This window comes from Antennarius striatus, chromosome 22 (genome assembly GCF_040054535.1).
Source record: "Antennarius striatus isolate MH-2024 chromosome 22, ASM4005453v1, whole genome shotgun sequence".
NCBI classification, from domain to species: domain Eukaryota; kingdom Metazoa; phylum Chordata; class Actinopteri; order Lophiiformes; family Antennariidae; genus Antennarius; species Antennarius striatus.
The window spans coordinates 5,303,883-5,326,822 of NC_090797.1; the positions used below are offsets into that span (position 1 = coordinate 5,303,883).

Below are 22,940 nucleotides of genomic sequence, written 5' to 3' on the forward strand. Positions count from 1 at the left end.
TTATTATAAAACATGGTTTCTCATTTAATGCTCACATTTAGGGCTTTCTCCTGTTATTTTATGCTGTGTGAAGGAAGGCGGATTGTTGGTTGGATAAACGTGTGTTAAAAAAGAAAGTACAGACTGACCTATTTTCAAATGGTGTAAATTATATTAATAAAAAGGACTTTAGTCCTGAGCAAAAAAGCATTATAATGCTGATTTGCAGCATGATTCACTTCTTTCTAACCATTAGTTATTCGGATTCACAGTTATGCTAATTAAAATAAAGCCCAAAGCCAGAACTACCCTTTGGCATGTGATTAAGCAGAAAACACGAGTGATGACTAAATGGTGTAAGATATCAGGGTGGGTGGGGGGGGTTGACTTCTTTGCATGGAAGATTGTGATTGGAAGGTAAAAGAAAAATCATTGATAAATGCTATCCTCACACATGGTTATGAAAATGTTCTTGAGCTGTTTTCCATGCTATATGAATAAAATAAACTGTGTTGTTGAAAATGAAAAATGAATGTAAGTGGTGCAGGTTGAGGAGGGAGGGAGGGAGGAAAGGAAGGAAGGAAGGACGGAGGGAAGGAAGAGAGTGCCAGAGAATCTGATGTTTCTGTCAGTTACAACTGCAGTTTATTTGGATTTGTTGGGCTCAGTAAAGTCACATGTTGCTTTTACAAAGTATATCTATAAAGAGGGATTGGAGATCTAGAACCAAACTCTCATAACGCTGACAGACCAATATCCCATATTTACACAACACTCATCTTCCTTCTAGTGAGAAATCTTGGCTCTGTGACGGTTCTCTAGTCCCACAGGATGGAATGAGCACATGTGTGTGAGCAAGAAAAATTTTTCCACGATGCATGAATCAGAGCATAATGGAAAGAGATACAAATTTGTGTACCAAAAAAAACAATGCATACATATTAAAAAACCCATCATGCTTGCTTAAAATTCACACAATGTCACATTTCATTCATTCACAATTCTGGGAAGGAAATACAAAGAAGAAGTGCAAATAATAAACGTGATAAAAAACAAATTGGTCACCAAGTTCTGCCCTCAAGCTTTAGGGATGTGTCACATGTGCATTTGAGCAGGAAACTTCCTCTAACATGTAGATCTTTTTAAGTTAAAAAAGTCAGGCATCACGATCACATATTGTTCAACACAGGGCCAAGCATGTAAAAAAAAAAAACACGCTCAAGAGCAAAATCAGCATTGGAAATCCCTCATTTGAATGTTCCTTCCTTAAACCTACAGTCTGGAGACAGCACACAAACGCTGTCACCATGCTAAGGACGGCAGATGCTCTGCCATAGCTCTATTTGCTGTGGCCTCTTCTGCTGCCCACCTCCAGCTCTGGCAGACATTGCTAACGGTGCACTATACCATGTAGAGTTAAATATAGAGAGATTTATCCGACAATGATAGGCTTCAGCATTTGCCAACTCCTTTTGGCAAGGGCTTAAATGTAATGGAGCTCCAATTAAAAGCAAAAGTACCTCAACTGCAGGTTTGATTCATCTCAAAGGCACTGGACCTCATTAAGTTCAAGAGAAAAGGAAGTGGATAATAGCACGAGGCATCAACCTGTCCTCACGTTGTGGACCACCTGTCTGAGGATTCATCCCTCCCCACAGCTCGTCAAATTTTTTGTTCCTGTAGTGTGATTATTTTTGGTCATTTGATTTTCTACATTTTGAAAAATGTTACAACAGAAATAACGCTCCCAAACTTTAGTAGAAATGCCCCCCCCCCCCCATGTGCATGGAAAATTGCAAAACAAACAAATAAACAAACCAAAACCTTCACAATTACAAATTCGACTCGACTCCTGCGCGCAAATAGAAACAGTAACAACAGCAGTTGAATGAATACGTCACAATTAAACCTATGAGGAGTCCTACAGCAAAGCAAAAAGAAGTCACACATTAAAAAGCCACTTTTTGATTTACTGTCACAACACATCTTCAATCAGTTTCTTTACATTTGAGAACATAAAGAGTGTGTGTCAACGTGACTGTTCCCTTGGCTTGGCACTTGGCTAGTAGAGTATGATTACTAAGAAACAACTTAACCCTAAAGAGAATCATGCCAAAAATAAAAATCAGTCAGCTTTGACCGGAAGGACTTGTGTGTGACGTCCTTGAAGCAAACTCTAATTTCTCATTAAATACATCTACAGCGCTCCTTTTCAAAGCCATCGAAGAAACTCAAAAACAATTAAAAAATAATCCTGAAAATCACATTTGGCAAACAAATTTAATATGTTGAGACCAGGGTGTACTTATTTTCCCTTTTCAGTGAACTCAGCTAAATATTCTAGGATATTTACTTAAGACTTCATTTCCAATAACTCCTGCTTTGAACTAAAGCTTTATTTGGCACTGGAGAATGCCAATCAAGCGCTCGGTTGAAGAAAAGCACAGAAACAAAATCCTTTCATATGTTCACCAGCCAGCTTTCACACTTTGTCCCCCCCCCTGCCAGTCTTTTTTAAAAATTTTCTTCCATTAAATTTCAGTCCTAGTCAAGCCTCACCACTATCTCTCCCTCGCCCCTCTCGCTTCAGCAGTCTTTCAGTGCATTTTATTATCCCCCCCTGGTTCTTCTGCTGCTTCTGTTTCAGTCTCACAAAGGCCCAGAGGGGGGTTTGGTCAAGCTGCCCCATATGTCACTAAGATACAAAACAACCCCCCCCCCCCACACACACACACACATCTCCCACCCATCCAGCCCCACACAATTTCAATTCCATCAGTCTCCATTGAGGATCGGTAGAAACATCCATGCACACACAGGTTCCAGAAAGAAGGGGAGGAGAATTGGTAAGTTTTTGCGTATTTTTTACATCGTGTGTGTGCATGGCTGCAATGTGAGCGAGTCTTCTGTCCCTGCTGCTGCTCAGGGTGGAGGACATTCTCATGATAATTGGGGATTAGCTGGCATTAGCATCAGTGTCGAGGTTCCTCAGACGAAACCACAACTTTGCGTTGCTACACAATCCAAACTTCTTCCTTCGTTTCCTGCAGCCCAATTGAATTCCTCCTGACCGTACCGCCGCATCGGCTTTAACTCCCTCCTTCCTGCGGGGGGCAACGCCCCACTCGCATCCGCAGCGTGCCGCTTTTATGCAAATGCCAGAGTTGGACGAACTCCTCTGGCATGGCGTGGAACCATTTATAGGGCAGGATGTTGTCATAGTAATGGTGACTGACCGGCTGCTCATCCAGGCCGACAGAAAACGGCCAGAAGCCGTACGCTGTCACTTCCTCGCATAGCCCCAAGGCCAGGCTGACCAGGAAGAGCCCCGTGGAGAGGCGTTTGGCATGCACGTTGCGAGCTTTCCAGAATTTTCCAACTGTGCGAAGGAACTCTGGGTTGGCAAAGAGCATGGTGAGGTCAGAAGATGTGTCGGCCAGGGCGTAATACGCCCGCAGGGACGGGTCGGTGCCCGGCTTCATGGAGAACGCTGGCATGTAGATGTAGCTGGAGCCGTAGACCTTCATGCTGTCCACAAATTTTTTTCTCGACCACAGAAGGTTCTGAAACCTGAGAGTGATGAATAGAAAAATTCAGTCTAAATGCCGGCGACTCGTTTGTCAGTCAAACACTGACGGCAGATCGAAATGCAGAGCAGTCAGCTCCTTTTCTACAGCTCTCATAAGGAAACGACTTTCCTGCATTGTCACATGAGAATGAATACAACGGTTCTCTGCTATATAGACAAATTCAGGCACAGAGGAAACTGGTTTTTTTTAAATATCCTATTTATGAGTGCATTTTCATATTTGTGCAGCTTTCTTACGGTATTTTTCACACTATAAGGAGCACTTAAAAGCCTTTAATCTTATCAAAAACCTACAGTGTGCCTTATAGTGCAGAAAGTACTGTAATTTATCTGAATGTCTTTTTACGTTCTGTAAAACTTGCTGCTCACCGTTTCTCTATGATGCTGGGGTTGGCGGTGACCAGATGGGTTCTGGTTCCCACATCCTCAACGTACTCCTTTGAAAGCGGGGGAAGGTTACACCTGAAGGAGTGACACAATTTTAGCATTGTTAAAATGTTCCACATGCTCACATTATACAAGGTGTGGTATAAACAGTTCACAATGTGTTGTATATTAGTGTGGGAAGCCCTCGCAATAAAAACAAATGACAAATTAATGAAATCATTATTGATGTTCAACTCTTGATTAGATTTGATTTTTACAGGCGATGTGGTTTTGCGGTGGAGGAAATTGCTCCTCAAAGATTTTTAATCATCTGTGAGTAATGATCATACAACGGGCAGCGACAGCAGAGGAGAGGCGGTTGCATCAACTTTTGGTTCCTCAAAGCTGGACCAATAGTCGTAAATCATTATGTTTATGTGATCATCCTAGCTTTTTTTTTGTTTTTTTTTTTTTGTTTCAAGATATCTTGAAAGTGTTTCGAAGCATTTTTTTTTCTTCAAATTTAATTTTAAAAAATCTTGGTGTGGATCTGTTGAGTACTCTTGATTGACTTTCTATAATGTGTTTTTGCTGTGCTGTTTCCTTCCTCAGGGTACATCTGCACTGGCTGGTTTCCAACTATTAGATAAGCGAGTGCTTCTGCTTCTCTTTGGCAAGCCCAGGAACTGTCCCAGGATGCTGTTTGCTAAAACAATAGGATATTACTTGATCTACTGTGCAAAACATGCTAAAAACCGGGGACTGGGGGGTATCGTATTTAAACATTCCTTTCCGGACTACCCTTTCCCCAAGAGCTGCTACCCGTCTTTCGTTAAAAGACGGACTGGACTTGCACGTCCAATGGAAAATCAAATAAATCTTGTTGTCTGTTATCTTATTGCAGGAGCTGGAGGCAGAAGGCATTGGGTGAGGTGAAAATTATACCCTGCAAATGTGACTACTTAGACACTGAACTGTGGGTTGGACCCAGTAACCCACACAAAACGTAAGCAGATCTACAAATAGATTCCGGTTCAATTCCTAAACCATGTTTTAAAAAGAAATGTATCTGAGTGCATGCTTTATACAAAAGAGGTTTGGAAAGGTTCAGACATTATCATTTGATTTATTGAGAGCTGGATAAATCAGATCACCTCCTGTACTCCTCTTTAGTAGTATTTTGTAACAATGGGAAGGACTTTTTTTAAATCAGGCCATAAAATGTCATAAATATGAACCAGTGAAGACAAGAGTTCCCTAAAGATGCTCAGTGCACTTAATATGTCTGCATACAAAAGCAGTCAACGAAATAAAGAACACAGGACAGGCTTGGATCAGCAGTTTCTCTGGACGTGTCTCATGTTTCTCTGGTTTCTAATTTCAAATAATATAAATCGACAGTTCCTCTAATGGAACTTATTAGGATGCACGAGCAGCCTTGACCTATTTTGAATAGCACCACAAGTAAAATGAAACAGCTGAGTTGATCAGTCAGAACATAACTGTCCGGGTTAAGAGCACAACTAACTGCTGCTGATTATGCAAAGTAAATCTCGTAAGCACCACTTATTGCACCGTCGTCGTGTTTCAACCCTCTGGAATAGTTTTACGTGTTCTCAAGGAGGATTCCAGCATCCATAAAGGCTTTTTTTTTTTCTATTTCAAACAGAAAAAAACCCCCCCTTAAATTACGTAAATGATTCTTCCTCTGTCACATCACAGTTGTTTAAATCTGACACCTAATGTGGTTCAATGACTGAAGCAAAAATCCTTTAATGCTCTGCTTTCCTTTTGCACCAGCAGAGTTCATTTACTCTTCCTCCTTCCTCTCAGTGTTTTCCAATTTCACTTACTCATGCCTAACCTCTTCTCTCCCTTGCCCTCCCCACGGCCCATTTTTCAGTCTTCGTCCTTCCCTCTTGGCTCCAGTCGACTTTCATCATCGCTGATGGCTGCTGGTGGTCGGCTGCTCTCTTAAAGCACGGCCCAATCCCACCCGGGTTAGGAAGCAGTGAACAAGTGAAATAAATGCACGAATTGGCACCTCCTGCCCCCAGCGGAATCCCTTGTTGCTCACCGCATGATGAAGTCAGCCCGGTCGATGTCCCTTCCACATTTGCTGTGCCTGAGAATGCCACCGTTACCGACCACCGCACACTTCTTCAGGGGCAGATGTAAAGGGTTGTCCTGGGAAAGAGGGGGCAGCTGTTAGTGCGCACATCAACACAGTGAGGTAGACGCGGTCACATCAGGGCAAAATAACATCAGCGGGAAACATAAAAACAAAAAAATGTCCTTTTCTGATACCGATTGTGGTCTGGGTACTGAATAAGAGCACCGAATGTGTTGGCCTGACCTCCCCTATCTGCTCGACTGAAGGACCACCAGTGGGCACGAGGCTCAGCTGTAAATGTCTGCAGACGGCTGACCTGGATTTACCACATCTAAAAAAACATTAGAGTTGTGTTCCAAAGACATTTTTTGATTGGCTAAAGCTATTCTGGCACAACAACAGCCCTGTATTGGCATGTTAGTGCAATATTTTGTCAGTTTATGCCTTTTAGCGAAGGTAAACTATAACAGTCATCTACTTATTCATTCTTGTTACTTCAACTGGCAATCTAACACATTTTACACCAACTACAGTCAGTATTTCAATCATTTATTTGTTGCTTTTGGCATATTTTCAGAGTCAGTGTTATTCAAATATTTGTATTAATGTTAACATAATTTAAAAAAACATTTCTGTCATTGCAGAAAAGCATTTGAAAGGCAAGCAATTACAATCTGTGCATTCGCTTCATTGTTTCGCTCTTGCCCATTAGCTGTACCTCCCTGCAGCTTTTCCATGTGGAACCTGGCAACTACTGAAGAACCCCCTGTGGTTTAAGTAGCCCTGCTACAAAATAAATGCCCTATCATTTTCTCAGAAAATGCTTTGTTTAAGTGGGAGAGTATAAAGGATGTTACTGAGCACATCGAATATAGCACTTTTTAAAAAAAAGCAAGCACCAACAATGTCCTCTTTGCCTCAGCTACAATGAAAGTGGAAAGCGTGGATAAGTGAGATGGCAAAAACAATGGAGTTCATTATTCTTGGAGTGGAGACACTCAAAAACACTCATTGCCTCTGTGCTGTCTTTGAGACAGTGATAGGTGGTTTAGTTTGAGGATAATATCTAACAGCAATCTAGCGAGGAAGGGGAACCAGCTACAGTCGCTGAAAGTTAGTAGGTGGACGCTTTACAGCAGCACTGGGTCCAGATGTTTAAAATCATGTCACAGTTTTGGCTTTGGCTGCTCAGGCCTCCAATTAATCCTCATTTTCAATTTGGATTAATTGTGCAGACAATCACAATACTGTATTTGATTGTAATGACCAACAACCAAAAGATACTCATCCAAGATGTGAAACAGATAAAAGTGGAGAATTTTTTTCTTCTTCAATACTCCTAGAAATGCAAATCGTTCAGTGTGTAAGGAAAAGTGTTGTGATGAAGTTTCGGGAAAAGAAACTTCATTCATTTCAGGGAATTATAACTTTTTTTTTAATGTTGAAATTGTTTATAATTCCAGTATTAAAGAAAAGGAATAGAGAAAGGGGATCTACAGGATGTGAGCATCATAAAAGAAATCATATATAATTCATAAAAGGATAATCTCAGCAGCAGAAGCTTTAATTGGCTCTTTGCTTGCAGATGCTCAGACACGGTAACTGTTTGCTTGCTGTTGTGAGGCCGGTTGTCTGTGTGCAGACCTGCAATCACGGAAAACACACTTTGTGAGGAGAGCTTGTGCTTCATCCAACCCGCCTAACTAATAGTTACCTCCCTCCTGGCAAACACATTACTGTCCTCGGTACAGGCTCGCGGAGGAAGTGCAAGCGTGCATCTGGAAATAGGCCATGCAAGTTAGATGGAGCTTCACACAAATACAGTTCATGTTAGGGTTAATGAGTTACACAATGTAGGGGGCAATATCTAAACATTGGGACTGAATGGACTAAAAAAAACAAAAAAAACCCCCAAAAAAACCCAAAAGAAAACTACATTCCACTAATGGAGTAGTATAAATATGTCTAATACTGTCTAATGATCGGTTAACATCACACACGCACATACAATCACTAATGCATATACAAGGACAAGACTGTGGTGTAATGATGAAGAACTGGTAATTGGCATCAGATTACGTTTTTAGGATTCTCTTTTAATAACAAAAAGTTTGAATTGATTCATTCATGTCCGACGACAACCATCACCCAAATTGTGTCAACGGAGAAACTGGGAAGGTTTTAACAGGAAGACACACTACTGTTGAGTTTGATGTATTATGTGTGATAAGGTTTAACTTCACATTATGCGTCTCATAAAAAGGAATAACTGTAGATGTCATATATACTTGTTTTTTTTGGCACCCTGATTGATGGAAATAGTTAAAAAGAATAATTCCGTCCTGATCAATGTCGTCTTTCATACACCCACGCTTTGGTTCAGCTCGGCCGCTCTTCACATTTTTATTTCTTTATTCTCCAACACCTCCCCCATCTCTCATGAATGAACATGCCCTGCGCACGGCTGCAAATTAGGGTCAGGCATTCATCGCATTTACCAACCGGGATATAACACTGCAGGTCTGCCGCTACGGTAACAGTGATTTCAATCATGATTACTGCAGAGATCGGTCACCTGGAGATTGACCACGGAAACCAGAATTTCCCATTTTGTCTTGTTACTAGGCGAAAACATCCTCATACACATGCAGACACACACCCACACACAGGCCTGGAAGCATGTAAAAATAGCCCATCAGGCCTTATCTGCATTTACATGTGTATACAATGAGAAAAGGAAAGGGGGAAACAACTTTGGAAAGTGGAACTTGAAGCACATCCTCCTCAGTTTTCTATCTGCACTTTAAACATCCTATCTCAGATTAGATCCAAGTAGGGGGAAAAAAACACAACCTCATGAGTGATTAACTCGGAGCAGGGGCATGATTTGATGTAAAAAAAAATAAAAAAAATCCCCAAACCAAAAACAAGACCCCACAAACAAGATGCAAATGCTTCAAATTTATTCATCTCTGATGTTCAGGAAGGATCTATGTTAAAGCACACACACACACACAGCCACAGTGTCAGATTGCGCTGAGTGGGAGAAGGAATCTGTTCCCATATTCTGGTTTTACTTTTCAAAAAAAATAAAAAAATAAATGGGGGCAGAGTGGAGGAGAAGTCTTGCAGTTCTCTGGGAGAAACCAAACTCTTCCACAGAGCAAGAGAACAAAAGATTCATTCCCTCTTACATACCAATGCCGCCACAGACCGTGCTACCTTATGAATTTCAAGATAACAATCTCTTTCCTTTTAACTTTCTCCATACCTGTACAAAGAGCGGATAAGTGTCATTGTTGACGGTGTGCGAGTGGTAAAACTCGCCATCGTACCACAGGACCTTCCCCATTGGTGAGTTTTCCTTGGTCACTGCAAACATCTTTTTCGGATCGCAGCATTCTGTCAGCAACTTCCTGTGCAGGGAGGATGGAGGAAATAATGAGATTGGTTCCTGGAGATGTCTGGACAGTTAGAAATAAATTGGAAAGGACAGCTGAGATTCTGGCTGGAGATGGGCTACAATAATATTTGGTAAGGAAAAGACAGCCAGGTTGAAATGGGCATCAAATTGATGAGACAAAACAACTGGTCAAACTTTTATTCTAAGCATTTATTCGCTTTATTTGACAGTCCTATTTTTTTTTAATAATATTGGAATTTCTTTCTTTGCCTTTACATATTATGTACTGAATCTTATGAACTGCTTAAGATCCAATCCAACACTACACTACAATCAAATTGAGTTGTCAGGTATCATGGAATATGAAATATCATGGAGTGTCAGTGATGGATATCTATTTTCCACTGGGTCTAGTTAGATGACAGACATATTTAAGGAACTTAAATTCAATTAGTTCCATGGAGACACTAAACTAACGCGATGCTTGTGGTTTAGTAAACATTTATTTATAATGATAATAAGTTCATGCAATGAAAGTGGAAACTAAAAAACAGATGGAGCATCATTTCTCAAAGTAAAATAATTTTAAAAAATGAATAAATCAGTTTCATCCGAGCCCCCAGACGAACCTGTACAGATCGATCCCGGTCTGGTTCCTGTGCCATACGTCTCCCTGCCTCAGCACCTCCTCCACAATGTCTTTATCTCGGGGGAGTCTGTAGCCGGGGTAAATATAAAACCAGCAGAGCACCAGGACGCACAGGGCGGCCCACACAGACAGCTTTCCCCGGCAGCATCGCACCGACATCTTTCCTCCTCTCGAACTGCTCAAACCGATCCAAGCGCGTTCACATCAAAACCCGGCGCAGCAAAAACGCAAGCTCGGCTCATCGTCTCGTTTACGCACGCCGGGGGTGTCGGTGATGGAGGGTGAGGGTACTCAAGGTAGAGTCCGTTACCGTGACCGTGACGTTCGGCTCAGGCAGAGGGCTGGGAATCCGAGTTTGTGCTGGCGAGGCTCTGATGGAGACGAGCGGGTCTCCCTGCGGCGGCGGCGGCGGCTCACGCGTGATTGCGGGGTCGTGGTGCAGTGTGTCGGGCTCCGCCGCCGGCGCGTCACCACCATCATTTATAGCTGACGGATTGTGAGGAATATGCGGGGCCCCTCCCCGTTTGGTGTCCCGCTGTGCGCCCGATACAAAAGGGGTCCCCTTGTGTCACCTATGCGATACACCTTGACGTTCCTTCTTCTCTCCGCCCCTCCGCGGACCGGCGGGTCCTCCGTCTTCCCTCCCCGGCTGTCCTCAGCCCGCTGCGGGTCTGCGGTGTGACAGGTTCCAAAAGATTCACTGTCCCTCCACCTCCCCCACTTTCTCCTGTCAACACCCCGTTTCTCTGAGACAAAGTGCTTCTTGTGCGGCGAGGAGCGCGTCAAGCCCGCGGAAACGAGTGTGGATCGTACCGGAAGTTAGGTTTCAAAATAAAAGCAGGAACTGTGCCCATGCCCTGCCCCCCCCCCCCCGGCGTGTCAGGCCAAAGTACAAAAAGACATCACGATTTATAATGACAATGAAAACAATTTACTATTTAAAAACAGACCAAAGAGTCAGTTTCCCTAACATCTTAAAAACCCATTCAATATTGATTTATTTTCAATGTGTGTGTGTGTGTGTGTGTGTGTGTGTGGGGGGGGGGTGTTACTGATTTTGTTATGTTTTGTTTTAATATTACATTCTCATGTACGCAATTTAATTTTGCTTGAAATTTTATGTTGTGTGAGAATAATAAATGCTTTAATAAAATTATCTTTTAAAAAAAAAATCCCCGTTCAATGAAAATTGTTTTAAATGAGTTTCAGAAAGAAGTAGAGGACACAACAATGTAAAGACTGCTTGTTTATGTGTTTTAACTATTTGGACCAGGAATCCAATGTTTTTTTAAAAAAAATTGTTTCAACTCAAAGCTTTTTTGAGGTGAAATTCAAAACTATACACGTTCAAAAATACTTCATTCACATTCTGATTAGTAAATGATTATTTCCGCCGTTCATCTTTCTTTATTTCCATCTCTTTTACTCTGAAATATACGAATTATTTATTATTTTGTATACCAGCATGATAACTTAGGAATCCACTTCCCTTGGCTGAAATAAACCAATTTGTTTTCATGTGTTTTATTTTAACAGGTCTCCGTCACGGTCCCGTTTGTCATCCCGCTGCCCTGACGAGCTGCCGCAGCATGAAAACACCTCACAGAGGGGTCCTACCGATTTATGAAGTGAGATAATGTCGCCCCCTGCTGGAAATAGCCTGCACCAACTGACCGGTGATACCACCTTTACACCAGACTAAAACTCCCTGCAGTGTAATCCAGTATATGTTTTATTATTTAAACAATTGACACAAACATCAAACCTCACCTTCTGCACTATTTTTCGGCATAGCAGCTCCTACATGATAAAAGAATGACAATGAATGTTTCACACCATAAAATTCATGTGAATATATGTAAATTCTTGAACTGTAATTTCCAGGTTTTTCTTTGTCATTGCCATACATTCTTCATTCACCCATTTTTAAAAAAATTACTCTTTTGGAGGCTTTCCAGGGGATGGAGGACATTGGGACACACCCTGGGAAGTCATAGGATCAATGTGGAGCCACCTATTCATCCATAGAACATTGCTGTCATTGGACGGTGGGAAGAAGTCACATTCAGATCATGACATTTTTTTTTGTCTTTCCTAGACTTAATGTGTAGGATTTCTTCACCTCCACAGAGGTTTACAATACTAGATCTTTTTGTTCCTTTTCCCAGAAAAGAAAAAAAAAACACGTGGGTGGAGGTGCACACAGAACATTTTTAGCACCTTGATTTTTTTTTATGACAGGTAGCAGCATTGAATTTCACTGTTAGCTCTGCTTTATCTTTGAGTGTGTCTGTGTGACAAGTCTGGGCTGGAGACTGTCCTTGCCACTGGGTGAGTGGGGGGCAGGGTACACCCACGGGCAAGTCACCAGTTTATGGGTCGACATGGAGAGACAAACATCCATTCAGACTCACATTTACACCTCTGGGCAATTTACAGTCCCCAGTTCACATACAGTACATGTGATTGTGCTTTAATGGCTGTACTTTCCGCCACTGGTAAAAAGAGCACTCATGTGATACAGACATAAAGTCAATAAAAACCCTGTATCCCAGTTTGTCTCCTGTAAATTTAAAAAGAAAATCATCAAATGGTCCTGTTATTTTTTTTTGCTGATCTTTTCAAATATTTTATTAACCAATCATAGGTTTGTGTGTAAGATGTGTAAAATAACTGGCAGGTTTTCCATTCAAATAAATATGCTGCAGAAAAAGGTCCAACTCCTGTCCTTTTGATTGTCTGATTGAGATTAATTCTAATTATAATCTTGTGATAAAGGACTGTGATGTAAAATTGCACATGGGTGTGTGCTTGAGTAAACCGACAGATAGATAGATAGATAGATAGATAGATAGATAGATAGATAGATAGATAGATAGATAGATTATATATAGATAGTTTTAGAGAATTTGGAGGCTGTGATCTCTTTTTATGTCGTTCTGCACCAAAGAGGTTGAACATGCATTAATTGGTCAGATTTACAGGCCCATACTGGGGGGCTATGGGGCGACACATTGAGCTGTCACCTTCCTATTTATGTAAGCGGTGACAACATCCAGAGCATTACAAGCACTTTCCCCATACCAAGGCCTGCCTATTTCACTGTTTGTATGTGTCTGTGTGGAGACAGGAGGGAGTTGGGTTTCATCAGAAATAGCTCTCCCACCTGCTGAGGATCATTACAAAAAAAAATGATGACAGAACATTTGTTGTGTCCCTCATCTTCCTCGCTTTATGGCCTTTCATTGCTCAGCGATGTGTCATGTCTTCAGCTTCTGTTCCCCCCACCGCTGTGTTAAGAACAAACACAGGAGGGTGCAGCGCTAATATAGCAGGAACCTTGATGACAAGTGCAAGACTTCTTTGAATAAAAGGTTAAGGTTACAGTTAGGGTTAGGGTTTTTCTTTAAAAAAATACTTTTAAATCAGAAATATTCAGAGATTTTGTAAAGATTTGATCTTATATACTGTCTGCTTTACAGATATGCACATTTTGTCCATCACTTTTAGACAGACAGCCAAGAAATCACTTAACTGAGATTTAACATTCTATTCCTGTTGCAGATAAATCTTCCCATTCATTCTCACCTTGGTTTCTAATGACGCCGAAGCCCCTCACCGGCCTCCGAAATCAGGAGTTCAAAGCGGACCCCCTTTCACCAGACTCTTCCAAAGGTGTCCCGGCGGCTACTGCTCAGTTTACTGAAAGCATCTCACTTCTTCCATTGGCTTTACTCCAGTAGGATGAAGAGAAACCCGACGCTCACAGCTTAAGTGATTTGCAAACAATGTAAGAGCTCAGGCCTGGATCTCCGAGAGAGCCGTACATCTAGATAAAGTCAGGTCAAACAAAACTGTTGACAGCAAAAGTAAATAAAAACACACACATCTAACTGGACAAGGTGAAGTGAGGAGGTCATAAGAGAACACAGGCCTGTTTGGATGGACAGATGAATGAATATAACACACATGCTGGAGCGTCTGCAGCACTGCTGTGAGCCAACAGGCTCAGAATGACAACGCTAATGTTTCCCAGGTAGAGTGTTTGTGATAATCACCATCTTAATTTACCATGATAGCAACCTAATATATACCAACACACTCTACACGTAAGGTGAAGCTGAATTAACCCTAGCTTGAAACTGTTTTATTTTATGTAATTTTACATGGAAATAACACATTTTTCATCTTTGATGTAGTTCCTCTTTAAACTTTTATTTCATTCACCTCTCTTCTAATGGACTCATATTCGATGCTGCAGAAGTGGAACAACATCTTGTTATTTTCGGACACCACTTAATCCCAACAACTTCACCTCAGACCAACCAAAGTGACTCAATAGATCTGTGCTTGTGATGCCTTCATGACCGGAAAATAGGAAAATCCCCCTCCTATATAATCAACATTATTCGAATTCATATCTATTACCATGCAAGTCCACTCAAGATTTGTTGGTAGGAACATGATTATGATTTTGCCAATCACACATGGTTCATCTCCCGAATGCTCGTATTTAAAAGGCCATAAGAACTTGAAATTCTGACTTCATTCCTGTCTTGAAAGCAGCGTGGACAAAAACAAATTGGACTAATATCTTGAAAGAAAAAGAAAACAAATGACATTTCATCTGAGTAAATGTGTTCCTTAAACCTGATCTGTGTTGATGCTGAAATCACGCCACCACAGTTGAAAGGAGCTCATAAAGGGACTCAACTATATTTAGCTGATGGCACTATGTACCTACAGTTTATTCACTTTCTTACCAAGTGTTAGCGAACACACCGACCCCCACACTGACAATACTGACTAGGGGAAAGGCAGAAACAATTTGCTCTGTCCAGAAGTAAAAATACACCTTCCAACTGCTCTAAAGCTTAATTAATAAATCTAAAGAAACATTAGGATAATACAGTTAAGGTAAGGCTCATGATTTATTAATACATCCTCATGGCTTTGTTGGACCATCAGGGGAGGTCGTATATAATACTCGGTCCCATGCCAGCACATTCTTGGGACCAGACGTTATATCTGCTGCCCATGCTCCACCCTGCTGTCATAAAAAGCTGGCAATTGTCTACAACAGCCGCTGTTTGACCCTACAGGCATTCATTCATAGGTAAAAACTACTTGTTTATTATATTTTAATTTTTTTGTTTAGTTAGTGATTTATGTGTGTGTTATTATTTAAAGATTTCAGTCAAATTCAACATTTTATCAAGTATTTAATTATAATCTTCATATAATTTCCTGTAAGATTTGTTTTGCTTTACTTGAAAACATTTTTTAAAAATTCCATTTTAATTTATTATTTATGCTTGGGCTGTCAGAAAAAAAAGCAGTTTCATTTTTTTAATAGACAATAGAACAATTGTTCAGCACATGCAGATTTACTTTTGCCAAATTTTCTACTTCTGTCCTGCGGCTGTCATGATTCAGCAAATCTAATATAATATGACTGAGCTGAAGTGAATTGTCTTGCTTAATCTCATCTCAGGATGTTGAGAACACTTTAATGTGTGGTCACATGACATATGTTACTATTTTATTACTAATACACACCTCTATTTCCCTCCTGCGTTTGTTTTTGGGATTTTAGTTGAAGTGAGGTAAGAAAATTAATGTTAATCCTAGCAGAAAGCTGGAGTCACTCTTTACGTTCGAGTAGCTCAGATATTGACAGAAAGGCTGTATATAAATATGAAACAGATGCGATGCATGAATTTTAATACTGTTATATTGATCATTTTATTACAATTGCTTATTGCATCATTGCCCTCTTTTGTCCCTGCTTTGAATTTCAGGAGTCCACCAGATCCAAGCCATGAATCCCAAAGGGGAAAAGGTGAGCCAGCTAGATTTTATTCCAGTGTGTTAATCCTCCATGTATGGAGAGGGGACAAGTTGTCCTTATGCATATGTCAAAAATCTGGCAGTGGTTATCTGACAGAGTTCTTATCAGCATCCCTGAGAGCTTTTCCCCTTGACTCCATCCTAATAATAAAGCTTTATCTTTTTACACTTGAAGTGACATGTCCTTTCTTATATACTACAATTGTATATGGTGGTCATTACCTAAATAAGACCAATTAAAACATCCTTAAATCTCTCAAGTTAAATTTGAGTTGAGAGATGTTGATGTTGGAGCTTTCTGTACCTTGAGTTTTGTCCTTCCTTGCTATACATGATCTCTTTTTTAAAAAAGAGCCTCCTTAACAACTTTGCTGTTAAAAATGATTGAAATTCTGTCTGAAATAATCGATGGTATTGTGGATTATTGACAATTACTCTTTTCTACAGCCCAAGTCGAAGATTTCGGCCTCTCGTAAGCTCTCCCTAAAAGTGAGTTGCTGTTATGTTTTTATTTCTTGTTTGAATACATTTAAATAAATTTTTATTTATTATATAACACTATTATAGAAAGATTTACCTATCTATTTACTTTGATAGATAGATAGATAGATAGATAGATAGATAGATAGATAGATAGATAGATAGATAGATAGATAGATAGATAGATAGATAGATAGATAGATAGATAGTATTGATTGGTGTCTGTTTCGTCCAATCAGATGCTGCTCCTCACCAGAGCCTGTGAGGATTTGGAGAGGGAGACTCAGGAGAGGCAGCAAGAGAAAACTCGCTATCTAGGCGAGAAGCTGCCTCCTTTGCAAATGTCTGGATTATCGCTTGATGAGCTCCAAGTAAGGAGCAGATGTCACAGAAGAGTCTTTTTTCTTTCTTTGGTAGAAGTCGTTGTTTTAAAACCTCCTCTCCTCTCAGAATCTGTGCAAAGAGCTTCATTCAAAAATTGACCTTGTGGATGAGGAACGATATGATTGTGAATCCAAAGTGAACAAACACAACAAAGATGTGAGTCTCCGTAAACTCCTCCAGCACTTTTCAGACAGTTTTCTTATTATCCTACTCAGTCAATATTTTAAAATGAAAACAACTTTTATTAAATCCTTCAAAGTTTGCTTGACTTTTCAACCGACATGACCCGCTGTCCATATCCTTGTAAAAACTCCTTTCATATTCTTCTCTGCTTTATTGGCTTGGCAAGTAAATATCAGAACTTCCCAGAAGAATTTTTTTAATTTTGTCTATATTTTGCCCTACTTATTAGATCCACGAGTTGAAGCTGAAGATACAAGACCTTGGAGGTAAGTTCAAAAAGCCCGCCCTGAGGAAGGTGAGGGTGTCAGCAGACGAGATGATGAGAGCGCTCCTCGGCTCCAAACACAAAGGCTCAATGGACCTCAGGGCCAATCTCAAGTCTGTGAAGAAAGAGGATGTCAAACAGGACAAGGTATGGCAATTCATCACATCAAACTTAAGTCTGTGTGGTTCACTTATCGTTATTAACCCAACTTTTCAATCCCAGGTGCTCACCAGTGAAGTGGGAGACTGGCGTAAGAACGTGGAGGCCATGTCAGGCATGGAAGGCCGCAAGAAGATGTTCGACACAGGCGGCGGAGCCCAGTGAGGAGTCTGAAAAATAAGCAGGAAAGAGGAATTTCTCTAGATATAAATTTGGAACACCTATTTGAAGGCCGAATGACTTGAAAACTGCACACATAAAACACAAGATTGTAAAAATGTTTAACCCCAGTAGATCCATCCAGTTACTTGAGTGACAGTTTCTGTGCAATGACTCAAAGCACTTAAAGACAAAGTGTAGGAATGACTGGAGAATCGCTGTTGATTCTTAGTACCTGATAAATGTTGTCATTTGAAAATTAAAGCGAATTTGAATAAGCAGAAAATTTGTCGTGTTTAATTTTACTGTCATAATTTGTGTCGCACACATGAATGTACAAGAGCATTTTCAATCCTGATAGGTAAAAGTAGAATGAAGAAAAGGTGATATGCTCTTTTAGACACACAAAGAAGACTAAATCTAATTCGGATTGAAGAAAAAAAAGACAACTGGGATGCAATTTGATCTTAACTTTGTGTTGACTAATTTTTCTGCTGGGAATAATTTTAAAAAAAATAACAAAATAAAAGGGAGAAGTTATTTTAGTTTGGAAAAGCTAATTCTTGAGAAGTTCTTTTCAGAGTTTGATAGCAGAAACATCCGCAGGGAAACTCTGGAGCATCTTGTGGGGATGTTCTACCCCTGTTCATTGTGTTGTGTGTCTGCGGATGCTTCCTTTTGTGTGTCACTGTCTTGACTGACAGCTGTAGCCTCGACGCTGTTATTTCAAACATGACAATAACACCAACAATAGCTCCAAGATGCTTAGACGCACATCAGCTGGTGTGTCGTGGGATGCTTTCCTTAAACAGCTGATACATTTCATCTCATACGTGGCTTTTGTTGTGCACACATAGTGATTGTGAGAAATGCGGATGGAGAAAACGCCGACGCGCGGATGCGCGCAAACGGCATCCCCTGTGCGTCTTTGTCTGGCATTGCGCACAGGCTTAGCAGGACGACAGTGAAACACAACCCGGGATCACGCACACTCCGTGTCCATATTTAGGGCCCTTCTGAGGACAGCTTTCACGTAGATCAAATATTCCAGATGTGTTATCCAGAGTTCTTTTGTGTCAACACACCATGGTAAATGTTGGAAGTTAAAAAAAAAAAGGTCACGATTGTGAGGTCTTCTGTGGAACTTGTTGACGCGACAAAACGTCGCAACGGTGTGTTTCCCAGTCAGCACCACTAGGTGGGAGCCAAGAGTCAGAGCAGTCAATGCATCTCCTCCTAAAAATGAATGATTTGTAATTCAAGCAAAAATGACTAAGGTCTTTTAATAAAAACTAAACAAAAACCAACTCCTCTGACTTGTCTTTTCTGTGTCTAAAAAGAATCACGTTTCCACAAGTTGCGAGATGGAAGAACTGGAGCCTGACAATAAATAATTATGGCACCAGTTCATTTCACTCATGGAATAACCCAAAAGAAAAAGAAAAATGAGCGCAACTCTGGAAACAAGACACCAAAGTAGATTACTTTTGAGGAGAGTGCATGTGTGTGGCCCGATGAGGAAGTGTGATTGATGTCATTAATTTTCTACATGCGGTGTAAACAATGAATTAATTGCCACGGGGACCGTGTGGTTGACAATAATGGAACATATCTGACATAACACAGACCATCCTGGTGATTAGACAGGCTGGAAGGCACAGGTTCAGCATTTGTAGTATGTAATTTTGTGTAATCACTCAATCACATGCTGTGTCGTAATGTCCTTCAGTCAGATAGCCAAGTGTAGGTTGTGCCAGAAGTAGTCTGTAGACTGACGCTGACCAGACTGATAGTCTTTTATGCTTTTTGTTGTTTTGAAGGAAAATTGCTTCCTTGGGGTCATCCGGTTGGTACAGTCCTTCCTCTGTGTCTCGATGATACACACCTTAAGAGGGATCATCAGAGACACATAGCATTCCAGTCCGAACTCCTCTGCTGTACCTTGATCATCTCTGCCTCGTGTCTCTGCACTGGGACCGCACTAGAACATTCTGCTGCTCTTAGCTACTGAGTCTGAGTGCTTCATGGGCGGCTGTGGCTCAGAGGGAGAGTTGTCGTCTGCTTGTCAGATGGGCAGTTTTTTTACACCTTTGGTTCCAGTAAGAATGACTGGAACCAAAGGTGAAGGCACTGCATAGGATTTGCATAATGGCATCATCAGCATCCTCCAACTCCGAGCATTCAGCCAATTAAATTGAAAGTGGTTCCCCAGAATTTGTAACTCGTAACATTTTTTCTATACTCTCGAACCTGATAGAGCTGTTTTGTCATTTTGATAATCAACTTCACGATTGAGGACTGAATAATTCAGACTTTTTCATTTTTTTGTAGTTTCGGGAGAAAGTGAAAAAAAGGAACAAAAAGTATTTTTGCAGGTAATGACACAGAAAAGGAGCTTTTTAAAATAATTTGACTAGTGGATCTCAGGCTTTTTAAACAAAAAGAAACACACATGCTGAATGCACATTAGTTGACCCAACTGAAAAATGGAAGGTTAAATTTGACTCAGTTGTGTTAACCTCAATTTAATATCTTCTTTTCCTGTTTGGTCCATTGTAAAAATGAAAATATTGATTAATACCACTTTAAATTAACCCCCAATTTCTTCTAAACTTGCCTGAGGTCAAACATGTCGTATCTTATAAGAGGTGGCACATTAAATGCACCAAAAGTAAGAGGCTCTTGAGTATTTGCTGTTAGTTTCCCACACACAAAAGCAGTTTCATGACTGTTTCATCAGCTTCAGTCGTGGTGGTTCATGTCAATCCTCATCCCACCCAACCTGTGATGGGCTTTGGTCTGCCTTTGTTTTCCTCGCAGGCTGCAGAGCAATGCTAGAGGGAATCTACAAAGACACAGGAAGAAGGTGAGTCAATAAACATGAGCTGCTGCGAATATGCATCCTAATCCCAGCTTTGCAGCATCCACGTTTTCACACCCATTACCTCCAATTGCTAAAGAGGACACACAAGTGCCGGTGGCTTCGCTCTTTTCTCATCATTGATTTCCTCTGAGCCAATAGGGAGACATAGCGAGGCTGATTGGTATTGGTTATAGACCCTCACAAGCTGGTCAGGGGTCAACATGAAGCTGTCGTAGAAGATAGCTGCTGTTTTAATTGGGTTGAAGGCAGCAAAATAGCTGCAATAAATATGTCACAGGCATTAAATCTTAATTTTAATTTAACAAAAGTTTGATTTTATTCATTGATTTTAATGTACATTTAATGTCTTCTTTTTATTTCTGTTCCTGAGAGAACAGCCTACCTTAGTTCATTATTTATAGTGATATTGGGATTTTGCCACCATGGACAATGTTGACAATAATGACCATGTTAGTAAAGGCTTCAACAAACTGCACCAAACACTAGGGGAGCTGTTTTAAAATGGGTTTCTCTCTTGTTTCAGAAACCTCTGACAGTGAAATAACTGCTTTATTAGAAAATAATCAATAAACAACCCGTGAATATTAGTGACATCTGTGGTTGCAGCTGCTTTTGTCTCACCCATATCTCTCTTGTGTCACAGCTTAACACTCCTGCTTATCTACTGTTTTTCCCCTTTCCTTTCGTGTAGATATACTCCAGAAAATCGATGAAGAATAATGAGTTTTACCTACCCTCACCTCAGCAGTGTACTTCATGAAACTATTTTCTTGCCTCAGTCTTGGGCTCTCTTACCATTATTGGATTAAATTAATAAGTGGTCTCAAAGCCCCTTTGGACTGACCTGAATTTTTAGCTACTTATAGGTAAAGCAACGTCGATGCTACTGTTCATAACATGGGTTCAGACTGCAACAAGATCATGATCCGTCTTGCAACTGTGTGTAGAGCTCAGCTACAAATGTTGGCCTGCTAATATATTTAAATGGTTGATGATCAGTTTAATAAATAGCACGCATGTTTTGTCAAATGTAACCATTATGAGATGCTGAAATTTGCATTTACTGCCCAAGTATTAAAGTCCGATATGCTCAGGGAAGCGAAACAATTTACTTTTTATGTGGCACCATTCGGACACAAGGCAATTAAAGGAGCACAGATTGAATTAAAAAATAAGGCATTAAGCACATAAAAACAGCCATTAAGAGCATGAGAGATTGTTAAAAACAAGACATTTGAATACAGTAAAACCACAAATGAAAGACAATAAAATCAATTGCAAACATGAGTAAATAAGTAGAGATTAAATGAAAGGTGATAAATCAAAGTAGATAAGGAAGCTTGGGTAAACAATGTTGTTGGGTTTAAATGAGCTTGTAGTTCGCACCAACCTCAGAATTCATTTCTCCACTGCTGAGGAGAAGAAACTAAACGCTTTCAGTTCTAAAGCTGTCCCAGTGGACCTGAGGGGTCTGAATGCCTCCTTGGTACAATACGTAAGGTAAATCAGATATTCATTTTGATCCAAAAACCATTTATAGACCAGATGGCAGTTATAAAATCAATCCTTTTCATCCACAGGTCTGAAAATGTGCTTTACATACTCCATACTTTTTTGGAGTTTGTAACCAGTTTTTGTTCTGGTTTAGTAATTTGATGCACACTCACCATTCAAGTAAGTTAGTTTGCTTAAAACATACGAACAAGCAGGATTTTCTGTATCTCATGGAGACAGAAATCATTTTATTCTGCCACAGTTTCAAGGTGCTTATGGGCTGATTTAGTGATCACCTTTTTAGGTCCATAACTAGGCTACAAGGAATCTACTGTGATTTTCAATCTTTACCACCGTGGAGTTTAGGTACATCCACTAAATGATTTCTTTGGTACAGTTATACCTGACTGAATCTCAGCCACACAATGCAAGAAATTCAATTAGCATCAAGACCATAAATTTGTCTAGAAACATCACATGGAATGGACTATTAAAGGTTATTCTCAGTTCTTGGAGTGACTTTTGGTTTTGTTAGAGGTGTACACACACAGGACTATTGGGACTGAATGGACGGTTCAAAACAACAATGTACCAAAATAATCCAAATGTGAAATTTAATGTATGAATTTGGTTGATAACGTATTGTAATGAGAGAGATGTTGTTGATTCTGGGGACGGGAATCTTACAAGCCAAATGGCGTCCACCCGTCATCCCTTTTTTTTTTTTTTAGTTTTTATGATGCTGTTGATATTGCAAATGTGATGAAGGTGAAGTCTGTTGTAAGAACATGTCTGGAAATAAAAAATAAACTCATGAAATAAAAAAAATAAAATCTTTAACAGTTAGTTGAGCACTTAGATAAATGGATACAAAAAATAGCAGGTTTATAGTTTCACAGAGACATTAGCTTCTTAGCCTTGCTCATGTTAAAAGATGAGCCAAAGTATTTCTTGACTGATATTGAATTAAAAACGAACCCCCA

General features: G+C 40.3%; 2 protein-coding genes and 1 long non-coding RNA gene across 3 annotated transcripts; 2 read left to right on the forward strand and 1 right to left on the reverse strand.

The window, feature by feature from the left end:
• Window positions 1-362: 362 nt before the first annotated feature.
• Window positions 363-10,825, reverse strand: st8sia1 (ST8 alpha-N-acetyl-neuraminide alpha-2,8-sialyltransferase 1). The gene is made up of 5 exons (XM_068306841.1): window positions 10,080-10,825; window positions 9,319-9,463; window positions 6,012-6,121; window positions 3,938-4,030; window positions 363-3,549 (listed from the first exon to the last, which is right to left on the reverse strand). The coding sequence occupies exons 1-5, from the start codon at window positions 10,256-10,258 to the stop codon at window positions 3,069-3,071; spliced, it is 1,008 nt and encodes a 335-aa protein (XP_068162942.1). The 5' UTR covers window positions 10,259-10,825; the 3' UTR covers window positions 363-3,068.
• LOC137589235 (uncharacterized) lies at window positions 4,039-14,075 on the forward strand. The gene is made up of 3 exons (XR_011034160.1): window positions 4,039-4,940; window positions 11,636-11,727; window positions 13,664-14,075. It is a non-coding gene; the product is annotated as an uncharacterized lncRNA (long non-coding RNA).
• A 1,070-nt stretch (window positions 14,076-15,145) lies between these two features.
• On the forward strand, window positions 15,146-17,865 carry tnni1d (troponin I, skeletal, slow d). Its single transcript, XM_068306842.1, has 7 exons — window positions 15,146-15,215; window positions 15,901-15,941; window positions 16,397-16,438; window positions 16,669-16,800; window positions 16,880-16,969; window positions 17,226-17,408; window positions 17,484-17,865. The coding sequence occupies exons 2-7, from the start codon at window positions 15,921-15,923 to the stop codon at window positions 17,583-17,585; spliced, it is 570 nt and encodes a 189-aa protein (XP_068162943.1). The 5' UTR covers window positions 15,146-15,215; window positions 15,901-15,920; the 3' UTR covers window positions 17,586-17,865.
• The last annotated feature ends 5,075 nt before the right edge of the window (window positions 17,866-22,940 follow it).